General features: G+C 35.8%; 1 protein-coding gene across 6 annotated transcripts in view; it reads left to right on the top strand.

Annotated features, from left to right (window-relative positions):
• The window catches only part of Dopey1 (dopey family member 1), a 92,477-nt gene that overhangs the window by 29,816 nt on the left and 43,461 nt on the right, over positions 1-19,200 (top strand). For all 6 annotated transcript variants that reach the window (XR_002820473.1, XM_023712013.1, XM_023712012.1 and 3 more), the window contains exons 4-14: positions 1,399-1,569; positions 3,520-3,709; positions 4,716-4,814; positions 5,615-5,714; positions 6,440-6,549; positions 7,548-7,656; positions 8,853-8,973; positions 10,387-10,506; positions 12,177-12,291; positions 12,937-13,170; positions 18,285-18,903. Coding sequence is in view for 5 of the 6 variants with exons in the window: in XM_023712013.1 (XP_023567781.1) it covers positions 1,399-1,569; positions 3,520-3,709; positions 4,716-4,814; positions 5,615-5,714; positions 6,440-6,549; positions 7,548-7,656; positions 8,853-8,973; positions 10,387-10,506; positions 12,177-12,291; positions 12,937-13,170; positions 18,285-18,903 (1,988 nt within the window). In the remaining variant the exon portion in view is untranslated. The remainder of the gene's footprint in view (positions 1-1,398; positions 1,570-3,519; positions 3,710-4,715; positions 4,815-5,614; positions 5,715-6,439; positions 6,550-7,547; positions 7,657-8,852; positions 8,974-10,386; positions 10,507-12,176; positions 12,292-12,936; positions 13,171-18,284; positions 18,904-19,200) is intronic.

Genomic DNA, 19,200 nt, shown 5'->3' with positions numbered 1-19,200 from the left:
TCAGAGATGTCTGGGGTGTGATTTCCCATTTCCTCAGTGCTAGTGTCTTCTGCAGTTGTACTGGGTGGACTCAGGACCTGAGACTGCATTTTGTTCCTTCTCTTTGTCATTTTGTATACCACTATCTTCTGACCTTTGGTGTAGAGCTTAGATAGAGTTATTACCTTAACACCAGGTCCGGATCTATGAAGTTCGGATTCCTCCAGGTAGGTGTTGTTTGGATCTGGCTGCTGTGCTTCACTTCTTTCTGCTGCAGCCATTGGAGTTGAACCCTTTGTGTCTCTCTGGCAAGATGTTCTGCTTCTGAATCAGCTGGGTGGGTCTTGCCTCTAGCCTCTTTGCCGGGAGTTCTGCTGAAGGGTTCCATGCTGGGCCCGCACTCTGGGTTGAATGAGGATCCGTGGGCCCCGGGTGGTCTCACTCACACACCGGGCCTGCACTCTGGGTCTATTCAGGATCCCGCGGGCCCCAGGTCGTCTCACTCACTCCCCAGGCCTGGGCTCTGGGTCTATTCAGGGTCCCGCGGCCCTCGGTCGTCTCACTCACACACCGGGCCTGGGCTCTGGGTCTATTCAGGATCCCACGGCCCCGGTCATCTCACTCACTCGCAGGGCCTGGGACTGCAATCTTGGTCTATTCAGGATCTGGCGTGCCCCGGGTTGTCTCAGTCGCTGGGCCTATGCTCCGGGTCTATCGACAGATGTTAATTCTGATAAGATGACAGCTTCTAGTGCAACAATATTGGGTGTTATGGGTACCATAAATCACCATGAATCTCTTCAGATGAGTGCCCCTCCCTTGGAGCATGCTTGTGCCATTGTTCTTGCCACTCTTCTGAAACAGTTCTGGAAGTTCTCTTTCATGACTGTCTTTATAAGATAAGATTAAAAAGAATATACAGTCCGTGGTGCTGCTGAGCACCATCTGGAAGGAAGGCATGGTGGGAAGAGTGCTGCATGTGTCTTCACCGCCTTATTCACTGATCTGCTGTCACGCGGCTGCTGCCTCTTTCCTAAAGCCAAGTGACTTTAATAGGTAAATGTTTTGATTTAGTTCAGGAGGTAGCTGGGATAGCACACCTAATGACACAGAGGACTTCAGGAACTGCTTCAGAAAGTGGCCAGAACAATGGGGTATGTGAGTTAAAAGATAAGGGAATATATTTTGAGGGGAATTAATGGCAGTGTATCTTTTACTCTAATAATTTTTAAATTTAAATAATAACTATAGTTTTTAATCACACCTCATAGAAGTTGTCAGTATACAGATATCATTTGAAGTCAGTCCAACGTATTTCATCAAAAAAGAGGTTTATATACACATATAATTGCATAAAAATTAATATTTTGACATAATTCTGTTTCTTTCCTCTTTTCCTTTACAAAAAAATGTAAACAGTTCTGGATTGTTTCCTCTTCTTGCAAATGCTGCCATGTCTGTGAAACCAACACTGCTAAGTTTATATGAAATATACTACTTGCCCTTGGGTAAAACACTGAAGCCTGGTCTCCAAGGATTGCTAACGGGTATTCTCCCTGGCTTAGAAGAAGGATCAGAGTACTATGAGAGGTGAGATGTGTTTGGTGGAACTCTGCAATCCGACTGATGGCTTTGCCAGCAAGCATCTTTAAATTTGTTCTAGCATCACAAAAATCAATTATTGTAGATAGTTCAATATGTAACATTAAGATTTCAATGGCAATAAAATGCATAGCATACCTGTGTCATACTGAAAATACAGTGTGGTGGAAGTTCAGACTTCAGTCCCTGGGTTTAAATCAAAACTGGTACAGACACTTTGTGAACTTTGTATTTTTAGCATTTTTGAATTATGTTCAGTTTCCTCACCTGCGAAAAAGCATCATACCTATTTCATTGTGTTGCTGTAATGAAATCACTTAGTCCTGTAGTTCCTCACACGTGTCATTCAAAACATAAAACGGGACGTTGAGGTTAAGGAAACAAATGGAAAATTGGCCCATCTGCCAACAGTTTTTAAATTGTTAGTGCAAGAGAATCGTCTACTACGACTGAAATCACATATTCTGAAGTGCAGTACTATCTTAGTGAGATGGATACTTTCGAAATTTTAACTTCGCAAGGAAAGTGATCAGATCCGATTTGAAGCCTACTATTTCTTGAGTGATTTATAGACAATCCATGATGGAATTAAGTATTTTTAGAAGAAAATTATATTGAGTTGAAGTTGCAGAAATAGAAATTGCCAAATTTACTTTATAAGTAGACTATTATTTAAATTTAAGTAAATGTATTGACCAGTTGCTCTGTTGTGTTGTATCTCAGCTGTTCTCACAGTATAGTAGGAATCTAATTCTGAAAACATTAGGTTACCCTTTTAAGCTACACTGAAAAAATATTTTTCCTAACAGTTTATTTACTTTTATTAATTTAACTATTATGTATTTGCTTAAAAACTTTATAACATTATTTTAGTTAACTTTTAGGTCAGTTTTGTTTTAAATTGTTAGATTTTCTTAAGGGAAGTGCCAAATCAGTACTAGTTTAGCTATAATTAAAATTTAAGATAGAAGTTAAATAATTATTTTTGTGATTATAGTATCCCATGATTTGTCTGATAGCTTGATTGTTATTCCACATATAGCCTTTAAAAACATTCATAAATGTGTTATGTAAAAATTTTAATGCAGTATAAATTGAGACCCAAAGAGATTACACTCAGTATTAAGTGACACAACAATTAGAACTCATTCTCTTATTTTGACTCCATTATATTACAGTGAAATAACCTGTTACATATTGCATTGTTAAAAACAAAAGTAATCTTTAATGTAGTACTTGATAAAGTAACACATCCTTATTTTTTCATAGATCTAATTCATCAACATAATTGTTAACTATATAATGTGATTTCAAAAAGTAGATTTGAAAATGTATCAGATTGAAAATATAGATTTAAGATTTTGTAGAAAATCAAGAGACAATCTAACCATAATATTAGTGTAACTAAAAATTATTTGTATAGTATTTTTATTGCTTAGAGTAGTTTAACAACACCTTGCGGTTAGGTCTTGTGGGGTTTTTTTGGTCATCCTTTTCATTATATAAATGAGTTGAACTATCTCAAGATGAATTGATTTCCTCAAAGTATACAGCTTGAAAATAGTAGGGAGAGGACTTAAATCCAGTCCTCTGTGTGGAAAGTATATTCTGCTTCCAGACTGCCACAGGGGTGACTGCAGCACAGATGCTTTCATACACTTTTTGGAAAAGACTCATGCTATATTATTTGGCAGATGATAATGGTATAGTTTAAAATACACTAAATGTTTCTGCTCATACACATTTTATTTTATTTTATTTTATTTTATTATTTTTTTTATGGTCAGCTCAGCCCACCCCGGGGGTGGGGCTGGCATGGCATGTGGTGCTGGGGATCGAACTGAGGTCCCTGCATGCTTGCCTAAGCTTGCCTACGCAGGCGCTTTAGACTACTGAGCTATCTTGCCAGCCCTCATACACTTTTATTTTAAACCTCAGAACGAATACATTGTTGGAAAAGGTTGCTTCTGCAGTGGACCAGTCAGCATTCTACAGTGCCCTTTGGGGCAGTCTTCTTACCAGTCCTGCTGTTCGTCTTCCTGGCATCACATATGTCCTTGCCCATCTGAATAGGAAGCTTTCTATGGAAGATCAGCTTTATATAATTGGCAGTGATATTGAGCTAATGGTAAGTTCAAAAGTATGGTTGCTCACATCCCAAATACTACTTTAGAGCTAAGTACTATTCCAGATGGATATTGAAGATCATAAAGCGAACGAAGTTCGTGTTTTCAGGGAGTTTGTATTTTTTCAAGGAAAACTAAATCAATAACTTTTAAAAAATTACTGATTTTAAAAGCTTAACTATTTATGAAAAGATATTATGTATTTTTGTCATCTTCATTTGTTCAAGCAAAGTAATGGGTTTTTGTGACTACTGTCTTATTGAGCAGACAGTACATAGCATAGCCACATTTATTATATTTATACTATATAAATGTATTTTGTATTTAATTTATATTCATTTTTACTCATTGTTTGTCCCCACATACCATCACTTTTTGTTAGATTTATTAAAGTATAATTCATGTTCACTAAAATTAATCCTTTTACAAATATAGTTGCATGAATTTTGGTAAGCTATAGTCCTGGAACAGCTACCATGATCAGAATACAAAAAATTATATCACTCCAAAATTTCTATGAACTTTGTGGTCAAGTCTTCTTCCACTGTACTTCCAGATCTTTGCAAACAATATTCTTTTTTCTGTCTCTTTAATTTTGCTATTTGTTGGAAGTTACATAAATAGAATTATACTGCACATAGTCTTCAAGTATAGTGTCCTTTATTTTTCATGATAAGTTTGAAATTTGTTTCTTTATATTGGTACATATTCTGTTGTATGACAGTGCCACCATTTGGTTGTTCATTCATCACTTAATACTGGACGTTTCATTTGTATACCATTTAGAACAACACTAAGTAAAGCTACTATAAACATTTACATACAGATGTTTTTGTAGACAAGTTGGGACTGAGTTGGGATAAAAATCATCAGAACTTCCCCACTTTAGCACTGCATGATCCTTAGAAGCACACTTTATTTGTTAGAGAATATAAAGAGTTAACATTCTCATGGCAAAAAATTCCTAGCATAGTAGGCAATCGATGTTAAAGGCTCTCTTCCTTTCAGGTAGAAGCAGTAAGTACTTCAGTGCAAGACTCAAGTGTCCTTGTGCAGAGAAGTACGCTGGACCTCATACTGTTCTGTTTTCCCTTCCACATGAGTCAGGTAAAACATTAATGACCAATATTAACCCAAAAAATAGCCATGCTTTGTTTGAAAGGCTTGAAAGAGAAAAATATGCCGAAGAGGTGTATGTAGTCCAAAACCTAAAATGTGTATTATCTGGCTCTTTATCAAATGTGACTGACTCTTGCTTTTGAAATTTCTTGCTTTCCAGTGTTTGGTACTAGGAGTCCCACCCTTGAATTCCTCATCAGCATGTAGTCTTAAGTTGATAAGAATTTAATTTGTGACATCCTTGGATTGGTGCTTGTTCTTCTTTTAGTACTTTGCTACTTTGTCTGTATTCTCACCTGCCAAGATTATCTCAGACTTTATGCTCTGTAATTTGTTTTTGAAAAACAGTAGCTACATTAATAGGTAAACACCTGCTTATAATACTCTTCTAATTCTAGTACTGTGTTTTTCTCTCTGATTACTGTACCCAGTTCTAATGCTCTTCTCCCCCTTACTGTACCAAATCTTTCGATTACCTAAGATTAAAGATCATGATCATCCTTGTTTTCCTCTGTACCTTTGTATATGTTTGCATATAACAAATTTATGGAGTATTGATTATATTTATAATTTAATAATTTTCATTTTATTTCCAAAAGTAAGATTGCTGTTACACTGTAGATGAAATGTTGAATTTTTTTTACTTATTTCATGGAAATCAGACTTGAAAGTCTGATATTTATACTCTTAAGATAATAATTGAATTGCTTATACATTATAAAAGAAGAAAAATAATAATGTACTTTTGTGTCTGATGAAGTACACCATCGTATTTTGAATCTCTTCAGGCCACTCGACCAGACATGATCAGGATATTGTCAGCAGCCCTGCATGTAGTACTGAGGAGGGACATGTCCCTGAACCGAAGACTTTATGCTTGGCTTCTTGGTAGGTGTTTCATATACATAGTCATAATTTAGAAAAAAGGAGAAAGATTTGTCATACGTAAGTATTACTGAGTTTTGTATGTTGTGAGTTTTAAAAAACTAAATCTTTTTCTGTAAATGGACAAAAAATATAATTATTAATGAAATTTCAAAACCTTTTTAGTTGAAGAAGTTATTTGAATCCATGTGGTCACATGATGAGATTTTTTTCTCATAAATTGAAGTTATTACACTATAAATTTGAAAATGAAGAGTAAGTTAATAATTAAAATAACAAAATTTCTAAAACTTTCAAGTCATCAAAGGAATTTGAATTAATAAGTCCCACTAGCTCTCACATGGTCCCAGGCTCCTGCTGAGGCAGTAAAACATTGTGTACATTTAGGTTTCCTATGCTTTTATCAGTGTGTGGCCTGTCCTCCCAACTCCTTACTGCATAGAATGAGAGGACCCCATATCCTTTGTATGATTTCCATCTTCATTTATTGTACTGTGGTGAGATGGGGGTTGGAGGACAGGATAATTTGGGAAGAATACTGTGATACTTAGGTACTGAATTGGTTTCCCTTTATTAAACTATCCGAAATGATCTCTCTTGCTGACACTGAATGGGCTACTAATTGGTAAGTGTTGGTGCTGCTTTTGAGATATTTGCTGTTCTGGTATTTAGTGAAAAACAGTTTTGAGGATTCAATTTTAATTCATTTGCAATTTATTTCTGTGGAGGTTTTGATAACAACGGTACTATCGTAGGACCCAGAAGTACAAGACACAGTAATCCTGAAGAACATGCCACGTACTATTTCACTACCTTTTCAAAAGAATTGTTGGTCCAGGTAATAAATGCTTTCATTATCTGCTTACTCGCAAACCACTAGTTACTTAAGTGTAACTAGTTACTTGTTACTTCATACTTACTTATACTAGCTACTTAAGTATGAGAGTTGTGTCTTAAATTTATAGTTGAAGGGATGGAGACAAGACTTAAACACTAAGAGGAACATAACCAGCAAATAGCTAAATTAAAATGATAATCATAAGCTGGACTCTTGTAAAGCTAGAGCTGTTTCTTTTCTTAGTTGTTTTTGTGTTTTACTAAAACATAGTTAACTTCTTACCTGTGTGCCCTATAAACATTGGAGCTTTTCTTTTCTTCTTCTTTTTTTTAAATTTTTTTTGGAGGAACCAGGGATTGAACTCAGGCCCTTGCACTTGCCAGTCAAGCACTTATTCTACTGAGCTATCTCCCTGGCCCCGAGCTTTTCTAAAAGTGGAGTATGGCCTAAATTATTTCCTAGGAAGCCAGAATTTGGACTGTAGTAGGAATCTAATTGTGGTAAAACTGTTATTGTAATGGAAATGTTAACATCATCCATATACTTATTTCATAATATTTTATCTTCACTTACATTTTCAAGTTGTCTCAAAATATTGGAGGCATTTTTAAAAGCCTAGTTACATACTGAGTTTGAAGTCATTAATGGTGAAATAATTGCATAATTAGTAGATATTACTTTGATGAAGTTACGTGATTTGGGGCTCATGATGCTAAGCAAATGTTTCCATCTTGAAAGTAGATGGTATTTATGAGTATACCTTTCTTGATATTTTTTGGACTCTTCTCTGTTTTCCCTAAGGAAGATTTAAGCACTTTTCCTTCTCTTCAGACAGACAAATATAAAATTTTTCTTTGTAGTAGAGGAAGAAGCCTTCAGAAAAATGATGGGGGATGTAAATTTGCATCACTTATGGTTATATTTAAAAGTATGTTTTCTTGTGAAGTAATTATTTCAATCTGTTTACAAAATGACAAGTACATATTTCCCTTTTAAAGGCAATGGTGGGAATCTTGAAAGTGAATGGATTTGGAGAAGAGAGCACTCTAACGCAGGATCTAAAACCTTTCCGTATTTTAATCAGTTTGCTGGACAAACCTGAGCTAGGTAATATATACAACTATCCCAAGGGATATGATGACATGAAGTGGTTTTGTCTTGTTTTGTCATAAAAATAAGATTAAGTCATTAGAAAAATTGCTGTGTTTTGAAATAGCTTTTAAATACAGGTCCTTAACAATTTCTTACCTAGAAAAACAAAAACAATTTCTTACCTAAAAGCTTGCAAAATTAAGAAGATACAGTATACATACAGCTTATATGTTTCCATTCCTCATGCCTTGTATGTACTGTATATGTAGCAGAAACTCTAAACATGGCTAAGCTCCTCCTAATCTGCATTTAGTTACTGAAACTGACATATATGAGCTGTCATAACTTAAGAGGTCACAGAATTTAAGGACTTGAGCATAAATATTTGGTTTATATTCTTCCTCTTCCCCATAACCCCTTTTGTCTTTTCTCATTGTTTATTAATTACATATTAGATCTACTGGAAAGCTAAATATAAGATAGAAATTAAGAAAGCAAATATTCACAATAAAATGAAAACATGCAATTTTTCAAGTTATATTCCAATGTTTGAGCAGATTGCTAAAGTTCACCAAGGAAAAATGAAAATATAAAATATCTAAAGTATAAGATTATCAAGTTATATTAATGGCTTTGGCAAGTTTATTGCTTAGGTGTTATATGATAGTAAGCAAGACTGAGTGATTTTTTCAGAGTCCAGAGTGCTAACCATTACACAATGGAACCTGAGAAAGTTTTTCAAAGGAAATTGGACTGTGTTACAGCAAATAAAATTTAGCCTTATGCAATTTTAGAATTAAAATCTGCACAGTAATAGTGCAGTAGCAATAGCATTTACTGAATAATCATTAAATTCTAGAAACTATGCTATCCTTATAAATATTTTTCTTAATCTTTTAAACTGTTATATAAACTTATTATTCTCATTCTGGATGAGAAAACCAGAGCTCAGAAAAGTGTAAATAACTTGTCCAAGGTAACAGAGCTATAAACTGATGAAACCTATTTCCCTGACTTTATCAGTTCTGTTGTATACATCTATACTTTAAATGGTCACTTTTCAGTTATTTAAAAGCTTCTCAAAATGTGTTTAATTTAGCTTCTGAAAATTACTTCTAAGTGCTTGTTTTAAAATGTCTTTTATTTGGGAAAATTTTAAATCATGATTTTCCTATTCTGATTACTATCTTCACTTTGCGTATTACTTTTAGGACCCGTAATTCTAGAAGATGTGCTAATTGAGGTGTTTAGAACATTGTATTACCAATGCAAAGCAGAGTTAGATCTTCAGATGGAACCGCCGTTCAGCAAGGATCACGCTCAGTTAAGCAGGTAGACTACAAAACATAAAAACACAAAAGCATGGCATAAAGATGTTCTCAGTAGCAATAAAGCAGCTACTACTCTATACATTCACTTAATGTAATTTGCAGTATTAGTAATAACTGGAGATTTTATTCTCTATGGTTTGTGATCTAATGAATAAAGTTGATTTATCATTTTTTTTGTAAAATGAAATATGACTCACTCATCACTTAGGTAGACACGTTAAGCATGACCGCATAACCGCCATGTTCCAGGGTGGGTTCTTAATCTCACCAGTTTAGAAAACTTTAGCAGTGGACCTATCAACCCCAGAAATATGATTTCATTTACCAAACTTGCAGGAGATGGCCACAACAGTTAATAATGGAAGTTGTACCATGTTTGCTGAGCAGTCCTGGTTGTTGCTAGGCTAGTGCCTCTTGGTGGTTTATCACACCCAGGAAGCCAAATCATAGATTAGAAAAAGACTTGAAAAAGATCATTGTTCAGTGATGAAAGACCACTGAATTTCTTTAAGTTATAGTCATTCTATAACATACATGTATTTATTTTGAGTGCCCAGGACAAGTCATGTGACACTAGCATGTCTTGCTCTCTTAAGGCGGGCTAGAGACATGCTAACAGAGTCGTCTTCTTTTCTGCTTTACTCTAAACAGATCACTTCTAGTATTATCAGCCTAAGAATTTATATTACCCGTAGTGACACCTCATTATGTAAAGACAAGCTCTTGCCTAGCATGCGCGAGGCCCTGGGTTTGATCCCCAGCATGTACATCTACTGATATTGGTAACTAGCTAAGAAGTAGACACAGTTGTCATTGTTTTGTTAGAGAGGGTAGAAAGCGAAAATAGATAATAGATTAAATGGTAATCATTTGAAACAACAGAATTATTTTTCCCTGTTGGAATTTCAGTAATAGCTATTTATAATAATAGTGCTTTTTACTATTTTTTAAAGTAAGAGTAATAAGTTGAGTGAAACCAGTCAAAATAAACTTTATTAAGAAAATCCTGAACAACATAGGGAAGGAAGCAAAATTCTTTAGAAACAAGACTGTCAAAATCAAATCATTACTTCCTTTATATGTGCTGTGGGAAGCATACCAATTTAATGTCAGATTAATACTGTGCACTTAAGAGTTCAGAAAGATCTTCCTGTTCCTTTGTGGTTTTATTATGTAAGGCTAAGTTCTAATTTCAGTTATGTATTTGAGTTCTGAAAACTCTAGTTTGTAAGAATAATTCCACAGACAGCAAGAGAATAAAATAGATGACAACTATTTGTTGTAATGTGCCCACTAGCATATTTTCTAGCAGCCACCTAGGAATTTGCACCGCCTTGATGATATTGCACTTCAAGTTGAATTTGGGGAAAAAATTGATACTCTTTTAGTTTTTGTTTTGTTTTGTTTTCTTTAGTAAACTAAGGGAAAATAAGAAAACAGCAGAGCTGATTAAAACTGCCAACCTTCTCTTTAATTCCTTTGAACCCTATTATATGTGGGATTATGTTGCATGTTGGTTTGAAGAATGTTGTAGGTAAGTTGAACTATTTCATTTGTTTTAATATCCAAAGCTAATTTTTTAAATTGCTTAATCACAAAAATGTTCTTTTATCAATCCTACTGCTATTGAGAACTATTGTTTTGTAGCTGTAATCTGACTCTACCTTGTCACTCTAGCATATAAGAATCATTAACTGTGTCACCCACCAATTGGAAGAGAGCTCAGAGATGAGTCATTCATTCAGCAGCATAAGATGAAAGACCCTTACCTCTGCAGTGTGTGGGACTCTCACTTGCCTTTGGCATAGAGAAGCAATACGTGTGTACTGCTGCCTCGACACACTTCCAGAAAGATGTTCCCACCGTTAGTAACAAGCCTCCTGTGTACTTCTGTATTTCACAGCCACAGGACTAGTTCATATTATCACTGTAGAATGATAAAGGTCCTCCACCCTTTAATATATAAAGCCAAAAGAAGGGTTTAAAGCCCTAGGATACAAGTGACCTGGAGAGAAATCTGTTTGGATTCTGTACCAATTTTTTTTTAGAATCAAGTTAACCTCTCAAGCTTCATGAATTGTAGAAGCAAATATGTTTAGCAGTAAATTCTGTTTTACGTGTATTCCTTCAATGATTTCGAAAGCTATTGGGTGCCCAGTTGGCAGGTGTTAAGCGCCTTCCTGACAGCATTGTGCTAGGCATGTCGAGAAGTCCTTCCCTCCACCGGCCTGACTGTGGGGCAAGTAAAGTACACATGTGCTTGTTCTTAGTATTAAGTTTAAAGTTGCAGATGCCTCCCTGAGAGAATGAAATTTAAGAATTAGAGCAATTATGAGTATTTTTTTTACCACCTAACTCTGCCTTGGATTTTCAGTTTCTGTGTTTACAAGCACACATCTACCCTACCACGTGTCTATGTCCACAAACTCACACCCATGCTTCTTGAACTAACCTGAATTAGCCCCAGAGCACATGTAAACTTTCGTATCATTAGGCCTTCACTCATGCTGTTCTTTGTAAAATATTCTACCCTTGTTCCCATCTAGGAAAGACCTATACCTCTCGACTTTCTCAAATCTCCCATCAAAATTATTGTCACATTGTTGTATTCATTTATCTATATAATTATATTTCTCACTGTTCAGGGACAGCACCATGGTCTTACTTTGTGTCTTCAGAGAGTGGTACAATGTGTAGTCACACAGGATTAATCTGATAGTGGATGTTTGTTAAGGAAATAATCTCTGCATGGATTAGCAGAGACTTCCTGGAGGAGGTACCTTTGATCTCAGGACAGATAAATGCTGGATATAAGAAAATGAAGCTTCAGAAGGATGATAGTCCAAGAAAACAAAATGGTAAAAATAAAGGCCCTAACGTTTTCATGCAAATAGCAAACCATCCTTGTTAACTAAGAGATTCATTATTGTGAGCAATGAGAAACAAGTCTCAAAAAGTGAGATCCATCCTGAAAAATTTGAAAGTAAAAGAGAGACATTGCAGGGAGAGGTTAGGCCTAGGAATCTGGCTTAACCAGATTGAGAATTCTCCCAGTGGAGGTCCAGTGCTGTAACGGGACTGTATGATCACAGGAACATTAATGTTGTGACCCATTGTTGTCTTGACCTGATTAGGAATGTGATGTTTCGCAAGGACTCCCGTCACTTGAGAGAGGACTTGATAAAGGGAATTTTATTCTTTCAGGAGGACACTGCACACCAGACTTCAGATTGGGCCTGGAGATAGTAGTGAGTCATCTGAATTACAGCTGACCAATTTCTGCTTACTGGTGGATTTTTTGTTGGATATAGTTTCTTTGGTAAGACCACCTTGGTTAAAAAAAAAAAAAAAATCAAGGAAATTGAAGAACATAGTTTAAATATTTCATAGGTGATAAATTTCATCTTTAAAACTAAATTGATTTTCTTCTCTATGGTATAGCTTTTTTCCATAAAATGTTCCAAGTGTTTTATCATTTGACATATTTAATATATAGAATATACTTTCTAATTGCATGCTATAAAATTGTGTTTACTACATTGGCCTAATACTGCATTTTTTATTAATGATTTTTTTTCTATTAAGACTGTTGGAAATCTTTTCCTCTTATGTTTTCTCTCCTCAATTCTGTGCTTTCTCACTTTGAAGCCTACTAGAAGTATGAGGGTGCTGTGTCAGGTATGACATTTGGCCTGTTTTTAACTGATTTCATTCACTTTTGTTAACATTACTATTTCTGTAATATTAGCAGATAAAATGTTTTAACAATATATGCTTTAAATTAGTTAAATTGAAAATTTGGGAGTAGAAATTTTATAAGCCATCAATAAAATAACTATATAGTGCTAATTAAGAGCATGATACCTGTTACACGAGTAAAATTATTGCCTTGTTCAGATTAAAATATAAATAACTTTTAGGATATAAATTGCATAATTATCTTTCATTTCACTTTTATTTCCAGGAGACGTACATTGAAATCCAGACAGAGCACCTGCCCCAGTTGCTGCTCAGGATGGTTGCTGCCTTGACAAGCCACCTGCAGACACTGCGTGCATCTGAGCTCACGGACGCGCTCAGGCTCTGCTCGAAGATCCTCAGTAAGGTTCAGCCTCCCCTGTTGTCTGCTGGTACTGGAGGCGTGTTGCAGTTTCCCGGTGGGCAGAACAGCACAGTCAAAGAATGGGAAGACAAAAAGGTAAGCTTAGCTCTTATTGTTTGGTAGTAGACCTTGAAGTTCTTCAAAACAGAGTTTCTGAGTTAAATTACTTGTGCATGGGCATTAAAATATCAGTGAATCTTTCTTAGTTCCAGGTGGTGCCGCAGTAGACCATAGTGCCAGTTTTCGGCCAAAGTGCAGTTTAATGGCTATATTAGTACTTTTCAATGCACATGTAATATGAGTGACATACATAATTTTAAATTTTCTGGTAGCTAAATTTAAAAAGTAAAAAACATGTGAAATTATTTTTAATTATATTTTACTTAACCCAGTGTGGCAATGCACTATTGTTTCAACATGTAATCTGTATAAATTTGACCATATATACAAAACTAGTTTGAAAAAATTTACTTTTTATTTACTGTCTTCGAAGTATAGTAATATTTTATACTTACAGTGTATCTTCAGATGCTATATTTTAACAGAAATACTTTATCTGTATTGAATTTTTTAAGTTTACATTTGAAAAATCAAAGTTACATAGAGAAGTTATTCCAAATATGCTTCTTTTTCTGATAACTAAATTATCAATTTTTAAAGTTAAGTAGAATTAAAAATTTAGTTTCTCAGTCAGTCTATCCACATGTCAAGTGTTTGCCACTAATATGGCTGCCACATTAACCACAGGTCTGTGTCCCAACGTCACTGGTCCTTTTCGTATCTGATTTTTTTCTTGATCTTAAATTCTAGTATGTTTTTATTGTCCTCAGTCAACTGGATGCTTAACACTGTCTGTATGAAGTTGATTAGAATTAAACTTTTATAATTTTAATATCTGACACCACTAACATACCTAAACACAGGAAAATCAATAATTTAAAAGCTCTCAGGTTTATAACCACATATTTTGATGATTGTGAATGAGAGCATTCAATTGAATTATATAATGATTACATTAACTTTAAGCACACTACCACTATGTTAAAACAAAGATTTAAAAGTTTAAGAAAACAGTATTAGATTATTGCCTGTTTGTTTCCCCCCACTTTATATGTCTTTTCCCAGATAGGCAAAATATGTTTTGGACTATCTCACTTAACCTTTCCTATTGAGTATTAATCCTAGAGCGCTTTTCTTGGCTCAGCTAAATGTGTTGCTCTTCCCACAAAGTGAAGTCACTGACACGGCTAGTGTAAATGTGCTTCAGGATTAGCCTTCCTAAAACAAAATCACCCTTATTTTCCTTCCATCCTGTCATTAAAAGTGATATGTAACACATCTTAATATCACCACTGCTGAAAAATTTACTTTTTTGCATTGTTTTTTCTTAAAGTATATTCCTAAGGTTTTCTTAGAAAATTAAAATAGATAATAACTAGTACTGAAGTTTTGATTTTCATTTGAATGAAATTAGTGGAAGAAGGGGAAGCAAGGCTCTTAGTGTCTTTGCAGTAGCATATTCAGATCTGAAGATTTACTGAAGACACCCGAAGACCCTGATGATGGTGATAGATAAGGTACAAGGTAGCATCCACTTGTGTTAAATGAGTGACAAAATGTTCTCTTTTTAAATTATAATGTCAGGCTAGGCATTGTGGCACATGCCTGAAATCTCAACACTCAGAGGCTGAGGCAGGAGGATTTCGCTGAGTTTAAAGCTAGCCTGCACTACATAGTTTAGAACCAGCCTGAACTACATATCGAGACCCTGTCCCAAAGTACCAAACATAAGAAAAAATAAAATAAAATGAAATAATGTCATTAACCTTAGAGCATGCTTTTTCTGTCTCTGGTTTTCTTCTATGCCCAGGCCATATATATTTTTCTCTTGTTTTTTACTGAAATATGATGACATTGTCTTTACTTAGATCTTTGAAAATGATCTCATTTATTTATGCATTTAGTACAGGGTCTTACTACACAGATCAGACTCATAGTGATCCTCCTGTTTTCAGCCTCCTAAGCGCTGGGATTACAGGTGTGTGCCACCATGCCCAGGCTCAGTCGCCACCTCAGCGTGCCCCAGGGGCAGGGCCAGCATGGCACGCCGGGGATAGAACCCCAGACCCTGCGCCTACCTAAGAAGGCTCTTTAGTCTGCTGAGCTATCTGGCCAGCCCTAAAATGATCTCATTTAAAGGCTGTTTTCTATGTTTCTTTTTTTGGAAAGTATAAGTAAAAGACTGATAATTTCTTTCAAATCTAATTTGATTCTGTGCACATAGTGCATTTTCATAAGTTCAGTATATTAGATCTCTATGCTCAAATGCCCAAACATTATTTCTATTTTCAAAAAGACATTTTATTATAAAATAATTATATGTAATATAGTCCATACCAGTAAATAAATGTTTACAAATTCAACTGATTCGTAGCTTGAATTCAGTTAAATTAATATCACCCATTATTTGATGATTCTTTTACAGAATGTTAATATGGAAATTATTTTATAATAATAAATTAATGATAGTTTTATCATCTAAATGTTTTTTTGAGTACATAATTTTAAATGATCACTAACTTTTCAAAAGAAAAACTTGGCAAATAAATGCAGTTTTGATAGTTGCCTCTAAACTCTGGAATAATGTGGAAAGCTCCTGTTATTCTGATATCCTGTGGTGCAAAAAGTTTACAGTTGCCTAGTCTGAGTTCTTCTATTAGCTGCTAAGCTTATCTTCATAACCTTGGGCACACTTTTTTTTTTTTTTTTTTAACCTCACTGAGCCTCAGTTTTCTTACCTTTCAAATAAAGACGCAAATTAGGCAATCTCTGGCTTCTCAACCCTTTCTTCCTAGTTGGAAGACACATAAAACAAAAGTGATTGCAGTCTTCACTATAGTTCCAATTAATGTGTAAAAGAAAGCATGGAGAGGATTGTGGAAAATGGGCTGACCTGGCCGCGGCTGAAGGCTAATGAAGCTTTCTTGAGGAAGGAATGTGTAAGAGAAGCGCTGGAGAGTTAGTGGGTAGCGGTGAGGAGGACTAGTGCCTGGGTCTGAGAGAGGAGCGTTTATGAAGACTGAGACCAAAGGAACACAGCGCAGGTGGGCGAGGCAGCTTTGAGAGACACAGAAGCCAGGGACTGCAGAGCCTTGTTCACCATACTGAGGCTTTTATTCTTTATCTTAGGAGCATTGGGAAGACACTGAAGGGAAAAAGGCAAGTGACATAATCAGATTTGTGTATTAGAAAAATTTCTCTGGCTGCAGTGTGGAATATGGATCTGAGAAACAAAAATGGATGTGGGGAGACCTGCAGTAGTGCAGGTGAGAGGTGCTGGTGTTTGTCCTAACAAGATGGGGTGGTAGAGAGAAATGGATGGGCTAGCGGGCATTTAGGAAGACAGATAAAAATTCAGTAGTAGATTAGTAAAGATAACGAGTGATCACTTGTATGTATTGAGGGTATACAACATGCCAAGCATGGTGCCAGGTGCCTGTACCATTATTTAATCCTCATAACAAATGTAAAATGTAGGAATTATTGTCGTCTCAATTATAGCGGTCCTCGTATCCATAGTTTCTCTTTGTAGTTTTAGATACTCATGGTCAACAATGGTCCTAATATATTAAATGGAAAATTTTAGAAAAGTTTCATACGGTGTAAGTTATGTGCTGTTCTGAGTGTTAGGGTTAAATCTCACACCATCCTGCTCTCTACTGCCTGTGTGTGAATCATCTCTTTGTCTAGTGTGTCACGCTGTGTGCAGTCTTACTCGTCAGTCAATTAGTAGCTGTTTTGGTTATCAGACAGATTGCTTTTGTTCAGGAGACCCTTGTGTAGCTCAAAGCCTACATCTTTCATGTCATTTCATGTCATCACGTAGGTGTTGTACCATGTTAACTCATCACAAGGAGAAGGATGAGCACAGCGCATTTACATATTTTGAGAGCAAGAGACCCCGTATTTGTATAACTTCTATTAAGTATATTGGCATCATTCTTTTATGTGATTAATTCATATTATGCCTAACTTGTAAGCTTTATCATAGGTATGTGTATATAGAAAAAAGCAGTATATGTAAGCTTCAGTACTATCCATATTTTCAGACATCACTAGGAGTCCTGCATCATAGCCCCCATGGATGGGGGAGCTACTCTATACAAACAGAAAACTGAGGTTTGGAGAGCTTAAATGACTCACCAAATTTATGCTGTGAGCATTAGAAATCTGGTGGATGTGGGGCCCCCACCCTTGCCACACTAGTGATATGGGAGAGATGGGGAGGGCTGGAGAGGTAATGCAGGCACCAAGAGTGACTCCTGAGTCTCTTGCCTGACTGGCTTTGATGAATGATGGTGTCCTTCACTGAAGCAGGGGACATATTAGGTATGGCACAGCTTTGGGCAGCAGGGTGTTTAATTCATGTATTGATAAGAATCAACTTCCGTAATCTATTCAAATTCTATTCTGACCCCGTCACCCAAGGAATTGTGATAATGTACATCTTTGTTTATTTAAACAACGGGAGACAGTATCCTTGATGATTGTACCTATCCTTTTTTTACAAAGAGAAAGATTAATATATTCTAGTTGAATTCTTGGAACTAGTTTGTATTATAATTGTCTGTTCCCCTCTAAATTATACTATTCCTCTTTATCTGCTACCTACTACAATGTCTGGCACATGCTGGATCAGTTACTGTTCTGTAAAAGATTGTAAAAGTAATAACAAACATTACACTAGTATTCCACATTTTAGCCGAAGTTCACAGTTACTCTACTGATTTTATTTGTAATTTTAAAAGTGTCATTTTTAACCTTCATGTTCCTTTCTTTGTATGGTTTCGACACTAAAATAATTTCATGGAGTAGATGAAGTAAATTGTTAGACATTTTAAACCAAAAGTACATACCCTAAAGATCCTAACCCGGTGATACATATGATGAATAGTAAACACTTGGTAAACGTATAAATATTTCTGTGCGCATTAGAACCACATCAGTACTTTTGATTATCATAAACATGAATCAGCGTATGAACTGTTTTCAAATTCAACAAAATGTAAATTAAACTGTCTATATCTAAAACTTTCCCAAAAAATGACCACTTCTTATTCCTTTTTTTTTTTTTTTTTTTTGACCATTTCTCATTCCTAATGCACATACATGTATATAGTCAACCTTTTGCTTTTTAAAAAATCTGTCAGGTACCATCAGTTTCTCTGGAGAATCCTACTGAAGTGTTTGAAGATGGAGAAAACCCACCAAGTAGTCGTTCATCAGAAAGTGGCTTCACTGAGTTTATACAGTATCAAGCAGACCGAACTGACGACATTGACAGAGAGCTCAGTGAAGGGCCGGGAGCAACTACCATCCCAGTTGGTAGCACGTCCTCCGAGACAGAAACGGCATCCACCGTGGGGTCTGAGGAAACGGTCATCCAGCCGCCTTCCATGTCGTCTCAGGGGTCCGCGGCCCGCAGTGGGAAGACGGCCCAGAAGACGGCAATGCAGTGTTGTTTGGAATACGTCCAACAGTTTCTTACCAGGCTCATCAGCCTCTACGTCATTCCAAGTAGCTCTTTATCTCAGACACTGGCCACAGAACAGGGGGATCTCAGTCGAATGCACGCAGGGACTCCAGAATGGGACAAGGATTCACAAGGAGATGTAAAAGACAGTAACACGTGTAAACAAAAACCTGCCAAAGAGTACCTCTCTGCCTTCCTTGCTGCCTGTCAGCTCTTCCTAGAGTGCTCAAGTTTCCCAGTTTACATTGCTGAAGGGAACCATACGTCAGAGTTGTGTCCTGAAAAATTAGAGAGTGGTAAGATCATCTCTGTTGTGTTTATATTGGAATATCTTATGTAGAAGGTTCTTTTTTTAAGATTCAGATATTAAAACTGGGTTCATTTAGCCAGTTAATTTATTTTTTTCCATAATTTTATTGAGAAACAAATAGCAATGAGACAGTTTCAAATCAAATTGGTAGAACAGTTTCAATAATTAACACGTTGCATACTCTCTTCCTAGTGGTTATTTGCTGTACAAGATGCAGACATGATATCCTATTTACAAACACTATTAGAACAAATCCCTCTATTCATTAAGAGAATGTAACTAT

Source organism: Octodon degus, unplaced genomic scaffold (genome assembly GCF_000260255.1).
Source record: "Octodon degus isolate 3935 unplaced genomic scaffold, OctDeg1.0 scaffold00022, whole genome shotgun sequence".
NCBI lineage: Eukaryota > Metazoa > Chordata > Mammalia > Rodentia > Octodontidae > Octodon > Octodon degus.
The sequence above is the reverse complement of the archived record's forward strand: the minus strand, read 5'-3'. Positions and strand labels throughout refer to the sequence as shown.